Source organism: Prionailurus bengalensis, chromosome A1, assembly GCF_016509475.1.
Source record: "Prionailurus bengalensis isolate Pbe53 chromosome A1, Fcat_Pben_1.1_paternal_pri, whole genome shotgun sequence".
Classification (NCBI taxonomy): Eukaryota; Metazoa; Chordata; class Mammalia; order Carnivora; family Felidae; genus Prionailurus; species Prionailurus bengalensis.
This window is the reverse complement of record NC_057343.1, coordinates 229,056,331-229,076,333: the sequence shown is the minus strand read 5'-3', so window position 1 is coordinate 229,076,333 and position 20,003 is coordinate 229,056,331. Positions and strand designations below refer to the sequence as shown.

General features: G+C 46.7%; 1 protein-coding gene across 3 annotated transcripts in view; it reads left to right on the top strand.

Moving 5' to 3' along the window:
• TRIO (trio Rho guanine nucleotide exchange factor) overlaps window positions 1-20,003 on the top strand; it is a 353,227-nt gene that overhangs the window by 253,949 nt on the left and 79,275 nt on the right. For all 3 annotated transcript variants that reach the window (XM_043601001.1, XM_043601003.1, XM_043601009.1), the window contains exons 29-33: window positions 67-178; window positions 1,923-2,113; window positions 4,116-4,217; window positions 7,842-7,984; window positions 8,562-8,661. In XM_043601001.1, coding sequence (XP_043456936.1) covers window positions 67-178; window positions 1,923-2,113; window positions 4,116-4,217; window positions 7,842-7,984; window positions 8,562-8,661 — 648 coding nt within the window. The remainder of the gene's footprint in view (window positions 1-66; window positions 179-1,922; window positions 2,114-4,115; window positions 4,218-7,841; window positions 7,985-8,561; window positions 8,662-20,003) is intronic.

Below are 20,003 nucleotides of genomic sequence, written 5' to 3'. Positions count from 1 at the left end.
TGCTGCAAAGATCTTGTTGGCAGAGCTTTCGGCGTTTGGCTAGTTGACGGTATTGGTCTTTTACAGGAGCTACTCACTTGCTGTGAGGAAGGAAAAGGGGAGATAAAAGACGGCCTCGAGGTGATGCTTAGTGTGCCAAAGCGGGCCAACGATGCCATGCACCTCAGCATGCTGGAAGGTAATGGGCTCTGCATGTCCCCAGCGCGTCCGTGCACTTCCTCCTGACACTGGTCTAAGTGGATTTCCCACGCCCTGGAAGTCTTGGCTTTGCGCCTCTATGCTTGGGTGGGAGTTAAGAGTTTAGACATGAGTACCTTCTTTTTGAGAAGAACTGGTTTCATTGCTTCCCTTAAGGATTACGGAAAGAACTTCGACCTCATTAAAAGCATGTCCTTGACCGTTAACTAGAGAACAGCCTGTCTGCACTTGGAACCCCAGTAGCACCTTGTGTCACTTGCCTTAGGCAGTCTGGTCTCCGCGTGGATGGATGGGTAGGAGGGAGGCAAGATCAGTCCCCTGTGATGATAAAAACCCTTCAAAAAGCTTGTTGTTTCCCCATATCTGTATCCATTGTATCACTTACAAGAGCTTTGAATGTGGTGGTGTGTAACATAGTGTACAACTTGGTGAAGAGTCAGATAAATAAAAGTTATCGTTACAAGTGAGATTTCCATGGATGCTTGTGTTTAGAAAGGCTCTTTCTGCATTACAGAGCTTAAATCTTACTATCAGTGTATGCAGAATTATTTACGAGAAGTAATCTTGCCCCAGATGCTTTTTTATTGTTTGTCTCCATCATCGCTAGTATCGAGCAAGGGAACTAGTTGGGGCACGGGTGCAGCTGTTTGCAGCAGAGCCCCAAAAATTAGAGGCCAGGAGGCTTTTTCTTTCTCTGATGTGAACCCCTGAGCTGGTGTGGCAGCCCTTCATGGCACCATCGAGGACTCGGGCTCCATTCACTCTCTCCCCTGCTTAAATGCTGCTCGGTTGGCTCGGTTCAGGATGTGTCAAGACCACGTTACCGTTCCGTCCAGCAGAGAGAAAGTGAGGAAAGAGGGAGGGCAAGGAGCAGCTAGAAGGGCCGAAACTAGAAGTTGTACACAGGACTCCCAGCGGCCTCCCAGTGGCCTGAGTTGTCCTAGCTGCCGAGGGGCTGGGAGATAGCATGCTCATCTGAGCGGCCACGGGGCTTCTGTCTGTGGAGGAGAAGGGGAGGCCAGTAGTTAGTTGAGAGAGGGCTAGCAGCCCCTGCCGCAGGTATCAAACCACTTTGCGAAGCCCTGGGAGTTGAAAGTCCACACAGCAGGCCCCTTCCACGAAGGGAGGAGCAGGGGGAAACCCACCCCTGTGGCCAGAGTGTGACACACATGAAGAATTCTGCCCTCAAAGAGGGGGAGAACTCCCCAAGGAAGGCCAGACCAGAGCCTTGGGGAAAGGCTCGGCCTGTGGCAGAACGTCCAAGAAGGGTGTTCTAGGCTGAGGAGGCAGAGGATCAGGACGCAGGCTGGGGGTGGGTGACGGCCTGGGGAAGGTCCGGGACCATTCTGGACAGGGGAGGAGGTTCATATGGTGGAATGCTGTGAGTAAAGGCTGAAGAGAAGTAGGGAGTTCAACCAAATCTCAAATGGTGTGAGTGCCACCCTAAGATTGAATTGAAAGAATAAAGTCATGAAGAATAATTGCCTTATTTTTTTGAACAAGAGCAAATATATGCAAAGTCATGTTTTAGGAAGAATTCTCCTTTGTCAGACTTTGTCAGGTGGGGTCAGTGCTGGGAAACCGGAGTCGGGGGCCCAGATGGGAAACCGATCTGAGATTTAGTTGATGGGCACTGAACAAATGTTTAAATAGTCACATTGCTGTCTTGTGCATCCTTTTTTATTTTTCTTTCAAATTGTGCTCCCCTTTCTTTTATGTTGTAGGGTTTGATGAAAATATTGAGTCTCAGGGAGAACTCATCCTGCAGGAATCCTTCCAAGTGTGGGACCCAAAAACCTTAATTCGAAAGGGTCGAGAACGGCATCTCTTCCTTTTTGAAATGTCTTTAGTATTTAGTAAAGAAGTGAAAGATTCCAGTGGGAGAAGCAAGTACCTTTATAAAAGCAAATTGTTTGTAAGTACGGACATTCAGAATTGTAAATTTTAAGGTAACACACTCGTGACCTTTTTGCAGCTAGAAAAAAATTACTGCTTGTTGCTTTCAGTTTAACCTTCCAAACTCTGCTCCGAGGTGGAACTCTGAAATTGTAAGGTTTTCATCTTCCTCAGGGAAATTTTCCTGCAGTGTCAAGTCCACTAGAGGGAGCGCATGGTTTTAGCTTCGCTGAACTTAGAAAACCTGTTTTTTTTCTAAATGCCATAGACTCTTAACATAGGCCGAGAAAACACCTTTTTAGTGAATTTCAGTTTATGTCTTGTGTGCCGTAACTAGCTTCATAAATAAATCATATGAGACTTCGATTAAGTAAGTTCTCATATCATTCTAATTAATTTTTCATTCACCAACATTGGCATATACTTAAGCAGTCTTCCTGGTGGGCTCGCTGTAGGCTCTTCGTGATGAGGTGGGATTTTTTTTCCCCCATAAAGATAATAAGTGTGTGAAAATTAAGTAAATTTATGGTTCTTTGCAATAGCAAAGTAGGGTTATTAAAGAAAATGTATATAAGCAAAAATAGTTTTAAAGATCCACAATCCCATCTGTAGAGAGACAGCTTTCCTGGAGTGCTGGGTCGATACTGTGTTACATTTGAATTCTTTTTTAACTTGTGAGTGTGCTTTCTGGCAAAAGAACATACCTGATGCCGCTTTTCCACAAGCAGCAAAGCCCAAGGAGTCTCTCTGTAAACCACACGTTGACTCTAAGGATGGTCTCAGGCCGTATCACCCACTGGATCTGCTGTATTTCCATATTCCCCCAGTGGGACTATCTCAGGGGCTGTTGACACAGAACTGCTGGGCAGGGCCAGGCTGGCGGAGGATGGGACAAAGGATGGAGCAGAGCTAATTGAAAATCACCACCAGAGAAAGAATAGAAAATGCAGTAGAGTTTGGTGTCTTCTTTACACAAGATATGGTGGATCACTTACAAATATCGGCAGATACTTGAACAATGTCCACATTACACATTTTTATGGCATCCATAGATTAATCAAGTTCCCAAAGTAATAAAATACTACCAATGTAGAAATCGTCTTAATAATAATCTGGGATTTGCAAGTTCAAACTAATGATTTTCATACCATTTTCCTTGGCTTATGTCCTGTTTGAGATTGTCTTCTGGCTCACAGCCCACCTTACATCATTTTAGATCATATTCTAACTGGAAGGAAGACCAGCAACATTGCTGGCTAGTAATTTCACTAGGCTGACTTTAATCTGTCCTCAGAGACCAAGCTAGTCTGTTTTAGAAGCTGATACATCTTCATTTAATTTATCTTTTAAAAGTTAAGGTTCCCTCCGAGGCCACAGTTATGAATCACTTCCTTTGCTGGAGGGAGGAGAATGCACCAGGGATGAACTTGATTGTGGGGGAGGGACTGAAGATGCTGACCTTCACCTACGCTGTTCCATGTGCTCACAGCACAGCGGCATGTGTCACAGAGAGACATTTTGTCTCTTGGCCCTTAAACTTGTTGGTGCAACACTAAAGGTTAATGCTTTTGACAAACAAATTGGGAAATAACCGTGAAGACATCTCCGCCTTCTGCGAAGCCACTTCATTCATGCCGAAAACGCATGGCAGGCTCCTCTGCAACTAGGACAGATTCATTTCGTTGTTCACAGGTTGCCAATAGTCAGCTCCTGATTTTCCAGATAACACGATCTTTAGATATTTTGGTTTCCTTCCTCTGTATGTGCTGGTTGACCTACACCAGGATCCCCAGCAGTGGTGCTCAGAGCAAGTGAAAGGGCTGCGACCAATCATGTGTGGCCTGAGAACAAAATTTCCTCGTTTTAACTAAAGATCCAAGGATTACCTGTCAATGGAAACAGACTGTGGTGTTATAACCTAACGTGACCACAAGTCCCCCAAAACCGTTCTCTTGGTCTTCGTTCTGTGTCCTGCCGGAATTGTTTCTGTCCTCTAACTTTTTAATTACGTTTGTATCCAGACCTCAGAGCTGGGTGTCACAGAGCACGTGGAAGGAGACCCTTGCAAGTTTGCGCTGTGGGTGGGGAGGACGCCAGCCTCAGACAATAAAATCGTCCTCAAGGTACGTCTGTGAGGCTCGGGAATGTGCAGTGTGACAAGTTTATGGAGGCTGTGTGTGCTTTTTCTTCCTGTTGTTGAAACATTGGTTTTCATATCATTTTATTTGTTCTTTTTGTGCTCTGTTGGGATCGGCGATTATCACAAAAAGAATAGTAGAATAAGTTCAGTTTGGTGTCATGGGGTGAAACGCCTTGAGCTAAACTTGCGCTTGCCTACCAAGGGTCAAATGGAGAAGGATGTTTTTAAGCTTCTCCCACTCTTGCCGTCTGCAGAAGGGTGAGTGAGTTCTGCAAGAGATGCAGGACATTGAGATACAAGAGGAAGGAGATGCGGGTCAGCAGGTCCCATTGCACACTTCACTTACTGTCCAAAGGGAAACAGGCACCTGATGAACTTGTGAAGGCCTTGGGCAGTTTCAAGGCTGAACATGCCAAGAGTCTTCATGGGGTCTCAGGCTCTTTGCTTTCTAAATAGGGAGAAGAGAAAAAGGGGGATAATGATCAGTTACAGGGGTCAATAATGTTAGGATTTAAAGCATTCAAAAACATTAAGGGTGCTTTTTGTGTGTGTGTGTGTGTGTGTGTATTTGGGGGGGAGGAAAATAAAATATGTTTGGATATTTTATTTGAACTCTGCTTTAATCATACTAGCCTCTCCTAGGAAAGGCACAGGGCTCTAAGGGTATCTTGTGTACTTCCCTCGTTCTGTGTTTGAGAAAATACAGATGGAACGGTCTATCTGGAAAAACCATGGCGATTTCGGAATGTTTTGTGAAAGACGCTGCTGAAGATTTGTAGAATATTGGGAGATGAGCCAAAAGCTTAATAGGACTCTGGTGTGTGAATTGGCATGCCAGTGATCCTGTCTCGTACATTCCTTTTAATCTCTCAACAGTATTTCCAGCAACTATGAGTTACTCATCGATACCTCGCTCTTACAGAATTTGTACTTTGGTGAAAGTATTGTGTTTCTAAGGCCTTTGTTCCCATGGAAATGATGGATTGTTTTGCAATGAATATATGATTACCAACCCAGTGTGTTCTTGTTAGTATTGGCGTAAAGCCCTATAAAGTATAAATTGCACTGATAGCTAAATATTAGATAACTTTCCTAAGGCATAAAATTTTAAAGTATACTCAAAACCACAAAACTTCCAACTCATAGGAAGCATCTCTCCAGATTAGCTATAGTGATAGATATCAAAGGGTGCATCTAAGAGATAGTGCCAGATGTTTGAGCCAGACAGGGACTACTTTCATGTAGGACATAATGAAACACTCATGATGCAATTCAAGAATAAGATTTCCTTTAGGCTTTATCAGATGAGAGTCCTTTAGGGAATTTTGGGTAATATTTTTCTGCTTTCCAAGGAAAGGCTAAAGAAAATGATGTCCTCATTCATTTTAGAGATTGCTCTGTGGTGATGGAGATGGAAACCGAGGCAGTGATGGAGGAGATGGAGGTGGTGGTGGTGGTGGAGCCGGAAGTGGTGGAGGCAGAGGAGGGGAGGCCTTGGAGGGGGAGGGGGAGGAGGTGGAGATGGAGGTGAAGGTGGTGATAGAAGTGGTGGAGGTGGAGACGGAGGTGGTGATGGAGACAGAGATCATATTGGAAGTGATAGAAGTGGTGGTGGAAATGGAGGCGGTGGTGATGGAGGTGATGGCAGAGATCATGGTGGAGGTGGAGATGCCAGCAAAGATGGGGATGATGGTGGAGGTGGTGGTGGAGGAGGCGGTGGAGGAGGTGGTTGACATGGAGGCGGTTGTGATGGAGATGGTGGTGGTGGTGGTGGTGATGGAGGTGGAGGGGGAGCAGAGGTGGTGGTGGAGGAGATGGCTGTGCTGGAGGAGGTGATGATGGTGGTGGCAGGGGTGCTGGTAGTTGTAACACAAAATGTTGGTCTTTTTTACGTTGTACCCTGGAAAGGAGAGTCTTATTTCTAAATCCTTCCTGAAACAGATGAAAACTACCAAGAGTCTGCATCAGATTGTTCCCATCTCTCGGACCAGTGGGACCTTTTACTTAGTACTTTAGCTGGCTTGCCTTTCTGTTACAATTTCTCAAAACCTGGCACCTTTTTTCCTTGTTTAATTTCTTTAAAGTCAGGAGAATTCCTCTCCATAAATGTAATGATCACCTCACTGTTAAATCATGAGAATTCCATTTATTTCTGAACCATAGTAATAGTTTCCCTCAGTTGTCTGTAAACTCTGCCAAATGTTCTTTCTCAGATGCTTCTCTTTGCTTAACCTGAATGTTTGCATCAGGCATTTAAATGCCAGTAGATCTGTAGTTTTCAGAGTTGTCCACCCTGAGACACTTTGGTTTCCTGCACAGGCTCCCGTAGTCCCTGATCGCCCTGCCTCTGGCCCCAGAAACACTTGGGTTACTGCCTTCCAGTCTCAGGTCTGGCAATGGGAGCAAGAGGCTCCTTTTTGCCCCCCCGCCTCCCTGCATTTAGTCCCCTGTTCCTAGCCCTCAGCGACTTTAAAGACACATCCTCCAGTGAAAACATTTTATTTAGAAAAAAGAGTCTCAATTTTAATTTCCTTTCCCAACATGGGCTCCGACTTGCTGTTTTTGAAGACAAGGTGCACCATGAGAAAACACTTGGCCCCTCTCCGCCAGGGGCTCAGCTGCGACCCCTCTGACAACTGTTTTGGTCATTTACAAGGACTTATGCTTATGTCATAGGAAGTTGATGTTTCTTACAAGGAAATGAAAAACTGTTACTAAGGCCCAGAACGTGCAAAAAGAAAAAAAAGAAAAAAAAAAACCTCCTTTGAGGCAAAGTAAAAGAAAAAAGTGTGGGCAAAGTGATGCCATATGTGTTCATTCCACACATACTGAGTATCCACTGTGTGTCCTGTTTGGAGCACGTTTTCAGAAGTTGTATTGGAACCGGGGTAAATCCACCGTCTGTAATTGGCAGTAAGGAAACTGGTCCAACCGGAAGCAGGTGAAGGCGCAAGTCGGGAGGATGGGCTGTGTCATCGCATGGATGGCATCCACCCCGTGCCAGCCCAAGAATCCCGGCTGCTTCAGCTACTCGCAGTGTCCCCTGGGGCACATTTCTGATGTGTCCATGCCAGTCCCCAGGGACTGGCTGCGTTTTCATGTTTACCCACAGCTGCTTAAAAGGTTGTTGCTGTTGTTGTTGTTGTTTTAACATTTATTCAGTTTTGAGAGACAGAGACAGAGTGCAAGCTGGGGAGGGGCAGAGAGAGAGGAAGCCACAGAATCTGAAGCAGACTCTAGGCTCTGAGCTGTCAGCACAGAGCCCGACACGGGGCTTGAACCCACGAACTGTGAGATCATGACCTGAGCCAAAGTCGGACACTTAACCGACTGTGCCACCCAGGTGCCCCTTAAAAGGTTTGGGGACTGGGGAATTGCTGATTATGAAAATAATTCTGGAGTAACGTATGTGCTATAAAATGAAAATGGTTTTGATGAAAAAATACTCAAAATGGCAAGTTAAACATGGGATGCAGTTGCTTTTCTGCTGAAAAGTTATTTTTGAGATGGGGAAACTCAGGGAACGTGAGAGACCTGAGTGTGGTTAGAGCAGGTTCTGGAAGGGGGACGCCTTCTGTGTCCTGATGGACTCTCACACCTCGTTAAGGCTTCCAGCATAGAAAACAAGCAGGACTGGATAAAGCACATCCGCGAAGTGATACAGGAAAGGACGATTCACCTGAAAGGGGCCCTGAAGGAGCCCATTCACATCCCCAAGACGGCACCGGCCACGAGACAGAAGGGAAGGAGGTAAGTGCTGGGGGCCTTTCGGTAAGTTTGTTTATTTAATAGGAAGAAAACAAGGCAGTGTTAACTTACTGTTTTTCACAGATTGTTTTTCTTAAATATCTTGAGGAATATTTTTTTTAAACACACTGTATGTATAACATCATCCTTAGTAATGAAATTGCTTTGTCACGATGAGAACCTCCCTTCGGCCTAAAGAAAATGAAGGGCTGGGTACAAATCCCTGTCTGTTCCCCTTTCCCACCGCAAGTGTGAATCTGGACACATATGTAGGTCGTGCCTGTGACCAGGACCAGCTGTACTGTCACTTCGCTGTTTGCGTTTCTCATTTCTGAGGCAGAAGTACCACACCTGTGTTTTACCGTTGTGCGAATTAAGCAGGGGGCACACGTCCGCCACTCATCCCGGCGCGCAGCCGAGAGGGGTCGGTCACCGCTCACGCGATGCTGGTGGCAGCAGTCACACAGATGGATTCGTGCCTCTCTGAGCAAATCTGTCTCTCCAGAGACTCGTAGACGCTCTGCACCAGTCTTGACCAACCCCGCAGTGTCAGGAATGAAAAGTGTGTTTGCTTCTTCAGGGACGGAGAGGATCTGGATAGCCAGGGCGATGGGAGCAGCCAGCCTGACACCATTTCAATTGCCTCGCGGACGTCTCAGAACACACTGGACAGCGATAAGGTAAGCTGTAACAGCACTTTCTTGGGTGAATGTAGCTAGTCTTGGCTCTGTAGGAAGCAGCCTGTTTCTGTCTATAAGTGACAGTTTGTCACCAGTCCTTTCAAACAGTCACTGTGTGCTAAGTGGTGCCAGGCACAGAAGCAGGAGCAAAAAGTTGGGGATGTCAGGGGTCAAGTCTGAGGATTCAGGAAGAAATTGCCTGCCCTGCCCAGTGCCGTCACCTGGTTTTCTGTCAGGTGTTCTAGGGCAGAGTGTTTAAGCTTGTCAATTTTACATAAGCAGAAGAGCCTGTCACTTTAAGTTAAATGCTACACCAAGCCCTGAGGGTGAAAGCGGATCTGCTCCGATTGAAGCAGGAGCCCTGGCATCCTCAGGGCGGCACAGCGGAATGCAGGGAGTGCGCCCCGAACCAGCCTGCACCTGAGCTGACCGCCAGGCACACAGATCTGATCGTTGTCGGAAAATACGCATGTAGCTGTGCCTTCTACGGAAGGGGTGCGGTGTGGAGAATCCCTTGATCTGTCCTGATGGAATCCCAAAGCCAACAAAATACATCGACAGGAGACTTTGGAATCCAGGCTTCCATCACGCACAGATACTCAGAGTCCTCCGTAAAATGAGTTGGGGGACGGTGACATCAACTAAGTCTTCCATTCCCGCTGAGATGAGCACGTGTTCTATTTCTAAACTGCTAGACCAAATTCTTTAAAAAGGTTATTTGACCGTAAATAGGGGTTTTATTTAAGTTGCCACATTGAGGATTCCTGTGTTTCTGAAGCACAGCCCCTCATTTGTAGCCCAGAAGTGTCTCGCCCTCAGCGTCATTTGGAAGGGGCTGCTGACAGAGGAGCGGGCCCAGTGTCTGGGCCCAGATGGTGGGCTTTTCCCACTCGGTCTTGCAGAGGATTCGTGGTGTGTGATGCGGTTGGCAGGAGGGCAGTGAGCAGGTTGGAAAGCATTGCTCTTTTACAGCGATTTCGTTTCCCAGATCCTTCTTCTTTGAGTTATTTGTTGTTTCTGTTCTGCTTTTTGAGTTTGCTAAAAAGGAAGTCCTAGAACTCTGAATGGTTAGAGTAACAGGACGGGAGAATAAACACGGCATCTCGTTTTTGTTTTGTTCAGAGCCCGGTGGCCGGTATGTCCTGCCAGGGGTAATAATGGGGAATAAGATGAATGACACATCAGGCGTTCGGTGCGGAGCAGCCGTTTCTCCTGCGGCCCCACCCCATGGTCATTTAGTTAAGAGAATAAAGTTCGAACTTGGAAACGTTTCGTTAGAGTAATTCTGGTTCTTTTCTTTTTAAAAAAAAAAAATCGAGGTGACAGAGTTATCAAAATTGCCCGTTTATACAAGACCTCCACCTAAAAGTGGTGTTGGAAGTAATAGGAGCTCAAGTTGGGGTGCGGCCACCTTCACTCAGACCGCTTCACGGACTTGCTTGGGTCAAGCGTCCCCACGGCAGCTGTGCACCCAGCAGCCCCCAATTCGCATTCTCACCAGATGTGCTCTGCTGGGTCTGGTCTGGGTTTACTCTAGAAATGAGTTTTAAAGTTTACTTATTAGAAATGAAATATTTGATTTCTTATAAACTTTATTTAAATCCAAGTTAGTTAACATATAGTGTCATAATGGTTTCAGGAGTAGAATTCAGTGATTCATCACTTACATATAGCACCTAGTGCTCATCCTAACAAGTGTCCTCCTTAAAGCCCATCACCCATCTAGCCCATCCCCCCACCCAGCACAGTTCTCTGTATTTAAGAGTCTCTTACGGTTTGCTTCCCCTGTTTTTATCTTATTTTTTCTTCCCTTCCTCTATGTTCATCTGTTTTGTTTCTTAAATTCCACACGAGTGAAATCATATGGTATTTGAGTGAAATTGCCAAAGAGATAAATAAATGTAAAAGGTTTTGCCTTTTGGAAGGTGTGCTAAGACTTTTCTAGAGGTTGGTCCAAAAAGAAGGGGCAAGTGTCTTTTTAGGCGGCATATGGTAATTGGGTGGTTGGCGGTGGTGGTGTGGAAATGCCCCCGGGGTCTGGTTAGGTGCTCCGGCTCTCCCGTTCCCACTCTGAGATGGCAAGCACCCACTCCTGGCTCCTGGTCCCCTGATGTGTGGCTGACTGCAGTTCACAAAAATAAGGCTGTGTCCTATAGTTAGGAACCGTGTAACTGCTTGTGCTTTGGATCTATTGTAGTATAATAGGCTTATGTGAAGTTGGACTCAGGCCTGCACAACTACTATAGAAAAATGAGGCATTATCCTAAGGCTGTTGCTATTAAGACAGCAAATTCTGTTTGTACCCAATGAGAGAGGAGGAATGAATCACTACCAGAAAAGTACAGGTTTGTAGGAATTAATCATTTCACCCTGGGAGTCTGGTGGGATGCTAGGGTCTTTAGAGAACTGCCTGTTACATATTCTGTGGAGGTAATTCACCAGTTTCTGCCTACCTGCTCCACTGCATTGTCTCTAAACTTTGTTGTGTGGCTCAGAAACCCCTAAGGACCACTTCTGCAAGTACTGCCATGCCCCTGCACCTGGGCTTTGCAGAGGCTCTCCCCGGCTCTTCTGGTGGAGCCGTGACCACAGTCTCCCATGATTCCTAACCGTCTGGAAGTAATGACACTCCAAAACTCATTCTTTAAGTGGACATGGCATGTATTTCCTCTAATATCCCTCACTGAGACCATAGGTCCTTCGTAGGTTCAAAAGTACAAAAAATGAGTGAGCTGTCTTCCTAAGATTGTAGAAATGCAGCAAGTTACTTTCATCAGTTCTTGGGGTCTGCATTTGGGATGAGAATAAATAGCATGTGAGATATTATAACGATAAGTCAAAATCTGGAGTCTGGAGAGGACATTCCCATTGGACCTTACAAAGAAGAGATGTGTTTGCTACCACATGAATGCCGGCTTTTGTGTGTTCTCTGCTTCCAAAACATTTTCTTGCAGCCATCTCCCTTTTTGTTCTAGTAGATATTTCGGGGTCGTAGATGATTCAGGAAAACACATTTTGAATATTAGGAAACTACCTGCTTTTTTGAGTCAGCTTGTAAAATGCAGTTTCACTGAACTAGGCTTAACCAGAAAACCCCTTTCCCTCCAATGGCAGTAACTTTTCATGTCTCAGGGTTCTTTTCCACTCTGCAGAAAGTTTAAATAGCCTCAAGTTTAAACAGCCTCTGATGATATAGGCAGATAGATCTGGTGAGGGAAATTACTTAACCATATTCTGCCTGTTTGACTTAATTTATGATGTCTGCTGTGAGTTAGTTGTTATCATGGACTTTGGTCCATTTCAGAAACTGGGTGGGGGGATGTTTTTGACTCGGCCTCTTGGAGACTTCTTAAGGTTATCTGCCCAGCGCTGCAGTCATTCTCAGATGAGGCACAGGATGTTTCTGGAAGGGTCTGTTAAGGAGCGGCTCCTGGAGACGCCCTCTTTCCAGGGAGCACTGTTCACAGAGCTTGAGTAGACAGGTCACAGATACAAACCACATGCCCCATGAGCACATTTCTTTCCTTGAAAACATCAGTTTTAAAGTATGGCATCTCTTTGTTCCAAAAGTAAGTTTAGCAGTGATTCTTGCCCATATTCGTGGTGCTTAATGCTGATGAAATGATCTTATGAAAATATAATTTGGATTCCAAAGAAATCAAGATTCTTACTCTTGCCAGATTCTTATCTCATTTGTCCTGCGTTTGTCTCCCTGAGGTAGGGAAGAGAATGCTGAGCCTGGCTTCAGGACATCGAGGAGATGGGGGAGGGTTGGATGGCCCTCACACGGCCACCCAGCAGTGGAAAGCGAAAGCCAGAAACAAAATGTGGATTTAATTACCTGTTGGTGCCTAGGCGTTACTATTTCACATTAGGGCTGGATATGGAGGTAGATGTTTTTAGTGTATTAAAAAAGCATTTTTAACCTTTTTTCTTCCTATTTGCCTTATTAGTCTGTGGTTTATTTCATATAACAAAAATTTATAGTTTAAGGAAAGTAGAAAATACGGGAATGAAATATAGGCTACTCTAGAACAAAGCATCTTGAGGTCAAGATGGAATCACCAAGGCAAGAGGAAGTTGCCTCTGGAAAGGCTGGCCCAAGCCTTCGGGGGCCAGTGAGAGCTTTCTTTTACATCTAAGGTAATGCAGTTCTTATTTTTAATAAATGAGAAATTCATTTGAGACTGATACTTGGCATGAACTACCCTAAGCTTATAATATTAATATATGAATCCACGTATTTAAAAAAAACAACAAATGTTTTTAGTTACTCTTATTGAAGCACGTATATAGCATTGGGTTGGGGATATGAGATTCTATGTAGTTTAAAAAGTCAACCAACTTTCTCTATGAAGCAACATTCTAACAGTTGGAACTTGGGTGGATTTATGTAAATTGCAGCATACATTTTTAAAACTGTGGCTGAATGCACAGTTTTGAGAAAGGGAACTTGTGTTTAGCCTACTCAGGAAATGCCACACACTTCCTTCCAGCCCCGGTCCCTTGTGTCCCTTGCGTACGTGGCACAGAGCGGCGTCCCTGGCACAGAGCAGCATGGCCAGGAGTGAGGTGAGCCCCGGTCCGGAGCTCCAGCCGCTTCCCCTGGCTGAAGGTGCCAGAAGCTTTGCTCAGAGGAGGTCCTCTGCTGGCCTTGCCAGAGCCCCGAGCCTCCCAGGACCTTATGTGGGTTTTCCCTGTGTGGGCATGAAATCGAGTCATTTTAGTCAGAAGCCTTTCTTCAGGACGGCACATGCTTTTCGTCCCCGCAGACAGGACACTCTGGCTTCAGAGTTGTGACAAAGTAGTTACTCAGAGTACTGAACATCAAAACAGCAGGTGGTTAAGAACAAGGAAGAGCTCGCCAGCCAGATCTCTGGGCTCTGCTTCTCCGCAGCCTTCAGCAATTACCTCGCCTCTCTGTGCCTCAGTTTCCTCATCTCTAATTGGGGGACGGTGCCATCACCTCGGGGCTGTGAGCATGTACTGAGAACAGTGCCTGCCTCGCATGTACACAGTTGTTGCTGCGGCTTCCTCTTCAAAAGTGCTGCCTTCTTCCTCATTCCTGGGTGTTGATATTCATTACTGGCCGTTGCAGATGACTGCCTGTGTCATCCTCGCTGCCCTCGTATCTGCCCGCTCTTGAGCACAGTGCATTTGGAGCTGTGTGTGTTTGGAGCTGGAAGCTGCCTTAAGAATACATTGCTCAGTATTAGTGCCTGGACTTAGGCATTTTGGTGGCTCAGCAGTAAAATACCACATAATGGGCAGTCCCTGAAGGGGACTCCCCTTCACACACTCCCCTTCAACCCACCTCGCTGCGTTGTGGCCACGCGCACATAAAACGACTGCATGCGTTCCCAGGATAGGGTCGTTCGTCCACGGATACTCGCGGATCACCCAGTGTGTGCCAGCCCGGAACATGTAGGCATGAGCAGGGTGGCCAGCCCCCCGCCCCCGCCAGGGTGATGGAGCACACCTGCCTTTGTTCCTTCCTTTTGCTAATCTTTGTTTTCGGTCTTCCTAAGTGACTGTGGTTTTTGTAATTTTTATCAAGTGTTTTAAGCGCTTTCATAAAACCGCAAAGTGGAACGTAGTCTTTGATAATTTTAATCAGAAAAAAATCCCCCACGCCAAAGTAGAAAGCCTCAGTTCTAAGAAAAGGTAGGTTTTTGGTTTTTCTTTTTGAAATATAAAATTTGGATAGAAATTTAACAGAAGTGTTTATAAAAGTAGTGGTGCATCGAGAAACGCTTTTTAATGTAAATTGACGGAACTGGTCAAAGTAACCATCGTAGGAGGATGCCCGCTTGATTCAGACGGGAGGCAGGGCGTTTACTCCAGCTGTGGTTCCTTCTGGCGAGAAGCCCAGTCAGCTGGTCGCTGGCTGTCGTACCTTCCCTCTTCCCATCCCTGCATCAGAGACGTGAGGAGTCCTTTCACAGGGACTTCTCTGGATGAAAGATGGCGTTGCTCGCTCAGGAAGTTCAGCAAGCGGGCTCCTCTGGGTGAAGTGGTCTCTCAGAGTTTCTGCTGTTCCAGGGCGTGGTGACCTGAGGGAGTGCGGGTGGTGTTCAGCTCTCTGCTCCCAGCTCCCGTGCCTCGCTCTGCGTTCACCAATTAAGTTGGTCGTCGATCTGTTCGGCGGGTGCTGGCATCCCCGTTCTGGTGTGTTGAGTGAGGGGAAACGTGATGTCAGTGCAGGTCAGCTTCTGTGAAGCCCCATACGAACTCGCTGTCCCACCTCCAGTTGGCCTCACTTTTTACTTCAAAGTTTGCCCTTTTTTTAGGTGGGGCTTTTAAGTTTGCTTTTTCACATCAAATTTTCCATTCCACCTCACATATATCACACAGTCAGGGAGGCCTTCCAAGAATGATTTTCATGTCAGAAAACCACCGTGCGACAATGTCAGTAAAGAATTAACACCCCTGAGTACCACACTCCGCTTTCTTTTCTGGATAAAATACTGGGTATGGTAAGCTGCTGCTTTGGGGGGAAAAAAAAATCTTCTCACAGATTTTTTTTTTATGTGCATGTGTAGTGGAAACCACAGAAGATTTACCATATTAACCACTCTTCAGTTCTCACAGATTTCTATGCTCAGTGTGTGAGAGCCCATCAGAGTGGTCCGCACTGAAACTCAGCAAATTTGGGTGAAGGTTTCTCCCGTGGATTTGGCCTCGGGGTCGGGGTGAGCATGGGCCCGGCTGCTCACATGGGTAAGATGGTTGCTGATACGCCCCTGTGTCCGTGAAGTTGCGCAGTGAGAAGCTTGGGTGGGTGAGAGCCAGGGATGTGCCGCGTTTCCTTGGGGACTCTTAGAGATGCCAGTGGCTGCCCCTCTTGTGAGCATTGCCGGTAACAGAGCCGTGTGCTCTCATCCTCTCTAACCAGGCAGCCAGTTTTTGGTCTGCTCTGTGTGGAGCCTCCGCAAAACCACAAGACTCTTTTGTGAGGTTTCTGAATGACTGAACTGTACTGGGTTGTAGGATGTGACTGTTCACAGAGTTGACACACTCTGTTCTTTAAGGAAAAATGGCTTTTATTAGACCACAATGCCCCTTTCCTTTTGAATTGCTCTCCGAACATTGGCCAGACACCCACCTGAGTTGATCTTCGGTTCTTGAAGTAGAATCGTTTGCAGCAAGGGCCGCGTGGTCCGCCATGCTAGTCGTAAAGAGCCCGCTCCTCCTCTGGCAGAAGCTGCCCCAGAACTCACCTGGGAGCTCGGTTATTCAGACCAGATGTTTGCCGTTGTCCCTCCAGAACCGTGTGTTCTTGTACAACTGCTTCGTTGTGCACCAGAGAGGGGCATCTCCGAGGAGGGGTGGGCTGAGAATTCCCCCGCTGTGGGTCTCTTTTCGTTACCGCCTTTAACTGGGTTCAGGCAAAGCAACGGCATAACACGGTTTCTCCAGAGAACATAAAAAATAAAATTCGGTGCCGCGTGGTGATTGTTGAAGGTTCACGTGCCAGCGACCAGAGAGGAGTGTTTCATCCTTTTGGGTGAAACTACAGCTTGTTCATTTTCAGTCATTCTGGAGAGAATTCAGGCAAAGGGACCCTGGTTTGATGCTGCTAATTGTGCATCTGGGTCATTGGAGTTGCCTCTGTAGCCCTTGTAGTCTTGGAGGAGGCATTTCCTAGCTGGCTTCCGTGCTCCATGTGCTAAGGAGGGCCTTTTCACTGCCATGCTTTTTAGTCCCCATATTTGTTGTTTAAAGGAGAAAGGCCGAAAGATCAGGGGGAGGGGGAAACTGTCCTCTGATGTGCATTTCACAAGAGTTAATGTGAGTCATGGAAACTCAGATTTTCATAAATTGCAATCCTAAACTAAACGCATGTGGTGAGGAACCCCTCCTAGAAGTCCCTCAGACACACAGAAGTGAGAAAGATACTGGGAAAACTGTCACAGAGTATGCCTGGAAGGGAAAGTGAATTTTTAAACGAGATCAATGGAATGGTAATTCTTCAGCACAGTAATGAAATTGGGTCACTGTTGGTAGCAGTATCACTGAAAACAAGTACGGTCTCAGTCATACTTAGTGATGTAGGTTATCTGAACTTTTTCCGATCAGGAATTTAATTCTTACAAGGTAGTAATGATTTACATTGCTCCCTCAAAATAGTTATTTTAAGTCTTTTATTTTAAAAAATTTGTTTTTTTTAATTAGCAAACTGGTTTTATTTATTTATTTATTTATTTATTTATTTATTTATTTATTTTTAACGTTTACTTATTTTTGAGACAGAGAGAGACAGAGCCTGAACGGGGGAGGGTCAGAGAGAGGGAGACACAGAATCTGAAACAGGCTCCAGGCTCTGAGCTGTCAGCACAGAGCCCGACGCGGGGCTCGAACTCACGGACCTCGAGATCGTGACCTGAGCCGAAGTCGGCCGCTTAACCAACTGAGCCACCCAGGCACCCCAGCAAACTGGTTTTAAAGGCAGGTTTTGTCGTAGGTTTAAAATATTCGGATGTGAGGGGCGCCTGGGTGGCGCAGTCGGTTAAGCATCCGACTTCAGCCAGGTCACGATCTCGCGGCCCGTGAGTTCAAGCCCCGCGTCGGGCTCTGGGCTGATGGCTCAGAGCCTGGAACCTGTTTCCGATTCTGTGTCTCCCTCTCTCTCTGCCCCTCCCCTGTTCATGCTCTGTCTCTCTCTGTCCCAAAAATAAATAAATGTTGAAAAAAAAATTAAAAAAAAAATATTCGGATGTGAACATTGAGACAGAAATGCACAGGACGTATGTGCTCTAGAAAACATCCAGTTAGCTTCCCCGTCCCTTAAAGATTTGTGCAGGAGATTCTCATGGTAAAACCAAGAAGATAGCGATGTTTTTAAACGATAATCTTAGTGCTGTTTAAAAACTGATTCTTGTACTAGGTTTTGTTAGTAAGTTCTCTGAGGTCTTTGAAAAAGAACTGTATGTAACTCAGTATGAGATTCTTTGTCCGAACAGGCTTGATTTTTATTTCTGATGCTCTGTCAAGTCCACAGATGTTTCCAATAGTGTTTGATTACTCTGTAAGGGGCTAAAGCATCCGTGCCAGAAATAAAGTCGAGCTTAACTCTCCTCCTCAGGCAGCCCCTTTCTCTCCTTCCCACCCTTCCCCCACCCACAGAACATACCACGTGGCTCAGAGCAGTCTGAAAAATTAATAAAATGCTCAAGAATGAAGCCAGCAAAGGCCTGGTGATGAGATAATGTGTCCTGAAGTTGTGCTTCCCAGGGCTGGGCGGGGAGAAATGGCAAGGCAGCCCGCAGGCGGGGGTTGTGCTGTGTATACACACACACACACACACACACGCACACACGGGCGGGTCACTGGTGGCCACGGAGGAGCTCCAGCAGGCTGGAAGGGGGCCCCCAGGAAGTATGGGCCCCGAGGGGCCTCAGCACACTGGACTCCATACTGGGCCTTGTCCACTGGTCGCGCCTTCCCTGGGACAGGAAACAGCCCTCATTTTTGTTACAGGGATTAACCCTTTCCATAATGCCATAATGCAGGGTTTTACAAGGAAATTCTCTCTTGGGCCTCTGCCTTTAACTCTTTTAACGTGAGCATCTTTGTTCACAGAGAAACGTGTGGGACTTAGCATGGGTTTCCCACAGAGGAATTTATAAAATTTAGAAGGGGATTAAACATTTGTGAGAAATTTCCTCTGTGGCCTAGCAAAGACAGTTCACTTTGTCGATATTTGTGTTGCATTATGGAGGAGTTTTGTTTTGTTTTGTTTTCTGTGGTTGTCTTGTGGACATGTGTTTCTTATTGTAAATATCTAAACTTCTCTCAAAAGACCGGCTATTAGAACAGGAGGATACTGAACAGCGTAGGGCATGATAGGGCCAGCAGGCTGCGGGCCTGTGCAGGAGGCACGGGTTCCCAGTTCTCTGCGGATCTGATCTGCAAGGCTTCTGGAACAAGGCTGCTTCCCAGCAGGAGGCCCAGGCGGTCCTTCACCCGCTGGCCACAGCCCAGCCCGCCTACTCCTCTGTCCCTGTGTGTTCTCTGTGCTGCTGCCCTTCAGGGCGACAGAAGCCTGGGTGTGCTGCACACTGAGCACAGGCAGAGTTCGCTCCTAAAGTCACAGGAGAAAAGCCCACGTTCCATTTCAATTTCTCAAATGCAGCCTCTGCATTTTTAGAACAAGCCCATTTTGCGTTTTTCACTTCCACAAATGTTTATCTGCTTGTGGGATACAAAGCACTGGGCGAGCTAGGCTTCAAGGCTATTTAGCAACCTCTTCGTATGATCCCGGTACCTGCCATTGTTGGCACTGGGACTCGGGGATGACTGAGATGGGCCCCATCTCTCCCCTCACGGACCAGGCATGGAAAGTTCACAGAGAAATAACAAACCCGCTTGCTGGTGCTAAGGGCACGTGCGTGCGCTCAGACACACACACACACACACACACAACCCAAGACGTGGCTCATTTCAGAATTGAGACACAATTTATTTAAAAACCTAAGACAGGTGCAGGAGCAACTTCTCAGAGGGCTTTGACAGGGGGCCTGGAATAGAGTGGGGACATGGGGGTTCTGAGCAGACGGATCTCATGGACACAGTGCAGGGCAGGACCACCTCAAGGAAGACACGCTCCAGGCTGTGAAGCACATGAGGACAAGGGGCAGGGTGGGCGGGACCTGGCTGTGGGGGCTTGGGGGCTTTGAATCCCACACGAGGGAACGCGTGTCTCAGATGCTTGAATGGGAGGCTCTGTATTTCAAAAAGGCAGCTGCCAGCAGCGTTCAGATGGCTTGGAAGGTGAGCCTGAAGTTAGGGAGGCCACCAGGAGGTCACCGCAAAATCCAAATGAAGCGTGGCACAGATGGGCAGAGGAAGGAAGTAATCCGAGACATGGCCTTAAGTTTATTTGATAGCGTTTGGAGAGAGAGTTTTTAGCTTGGGTGACTTGATGGTGAAACCATTATCCAAAAGGCAGCATTGGAAGAGAAACAGATCGGGGAGGCGGGTCATGAGTCACGTCCTAGACTCACTGCTTTGGAGGGAAATGCCCGAAACAGTGACGAGAGTCCTCTCTAGCTGCTATCTGGGATGTCTGCTTGGGGAGTGATGGGCACAGAGAGTGTGGTTACGGAGCCGCACGGGGGGATGGTGGACACGCAGCAGAGCTGGAACCTCCTGGAGCGACCTGGAGTGAGGGGCCAGCAAGACAGTCCAAAGATGGGGAGCGGGTGACAAGGTTTTGTGTAGGAGGGATGTTAATGAGTGTGTGTGTGTATGTGTGTGTGTGTATACACATATATATACATATATATGTATACGTGTGTATACACACATAAACATATACGTATATATACATATATATATAT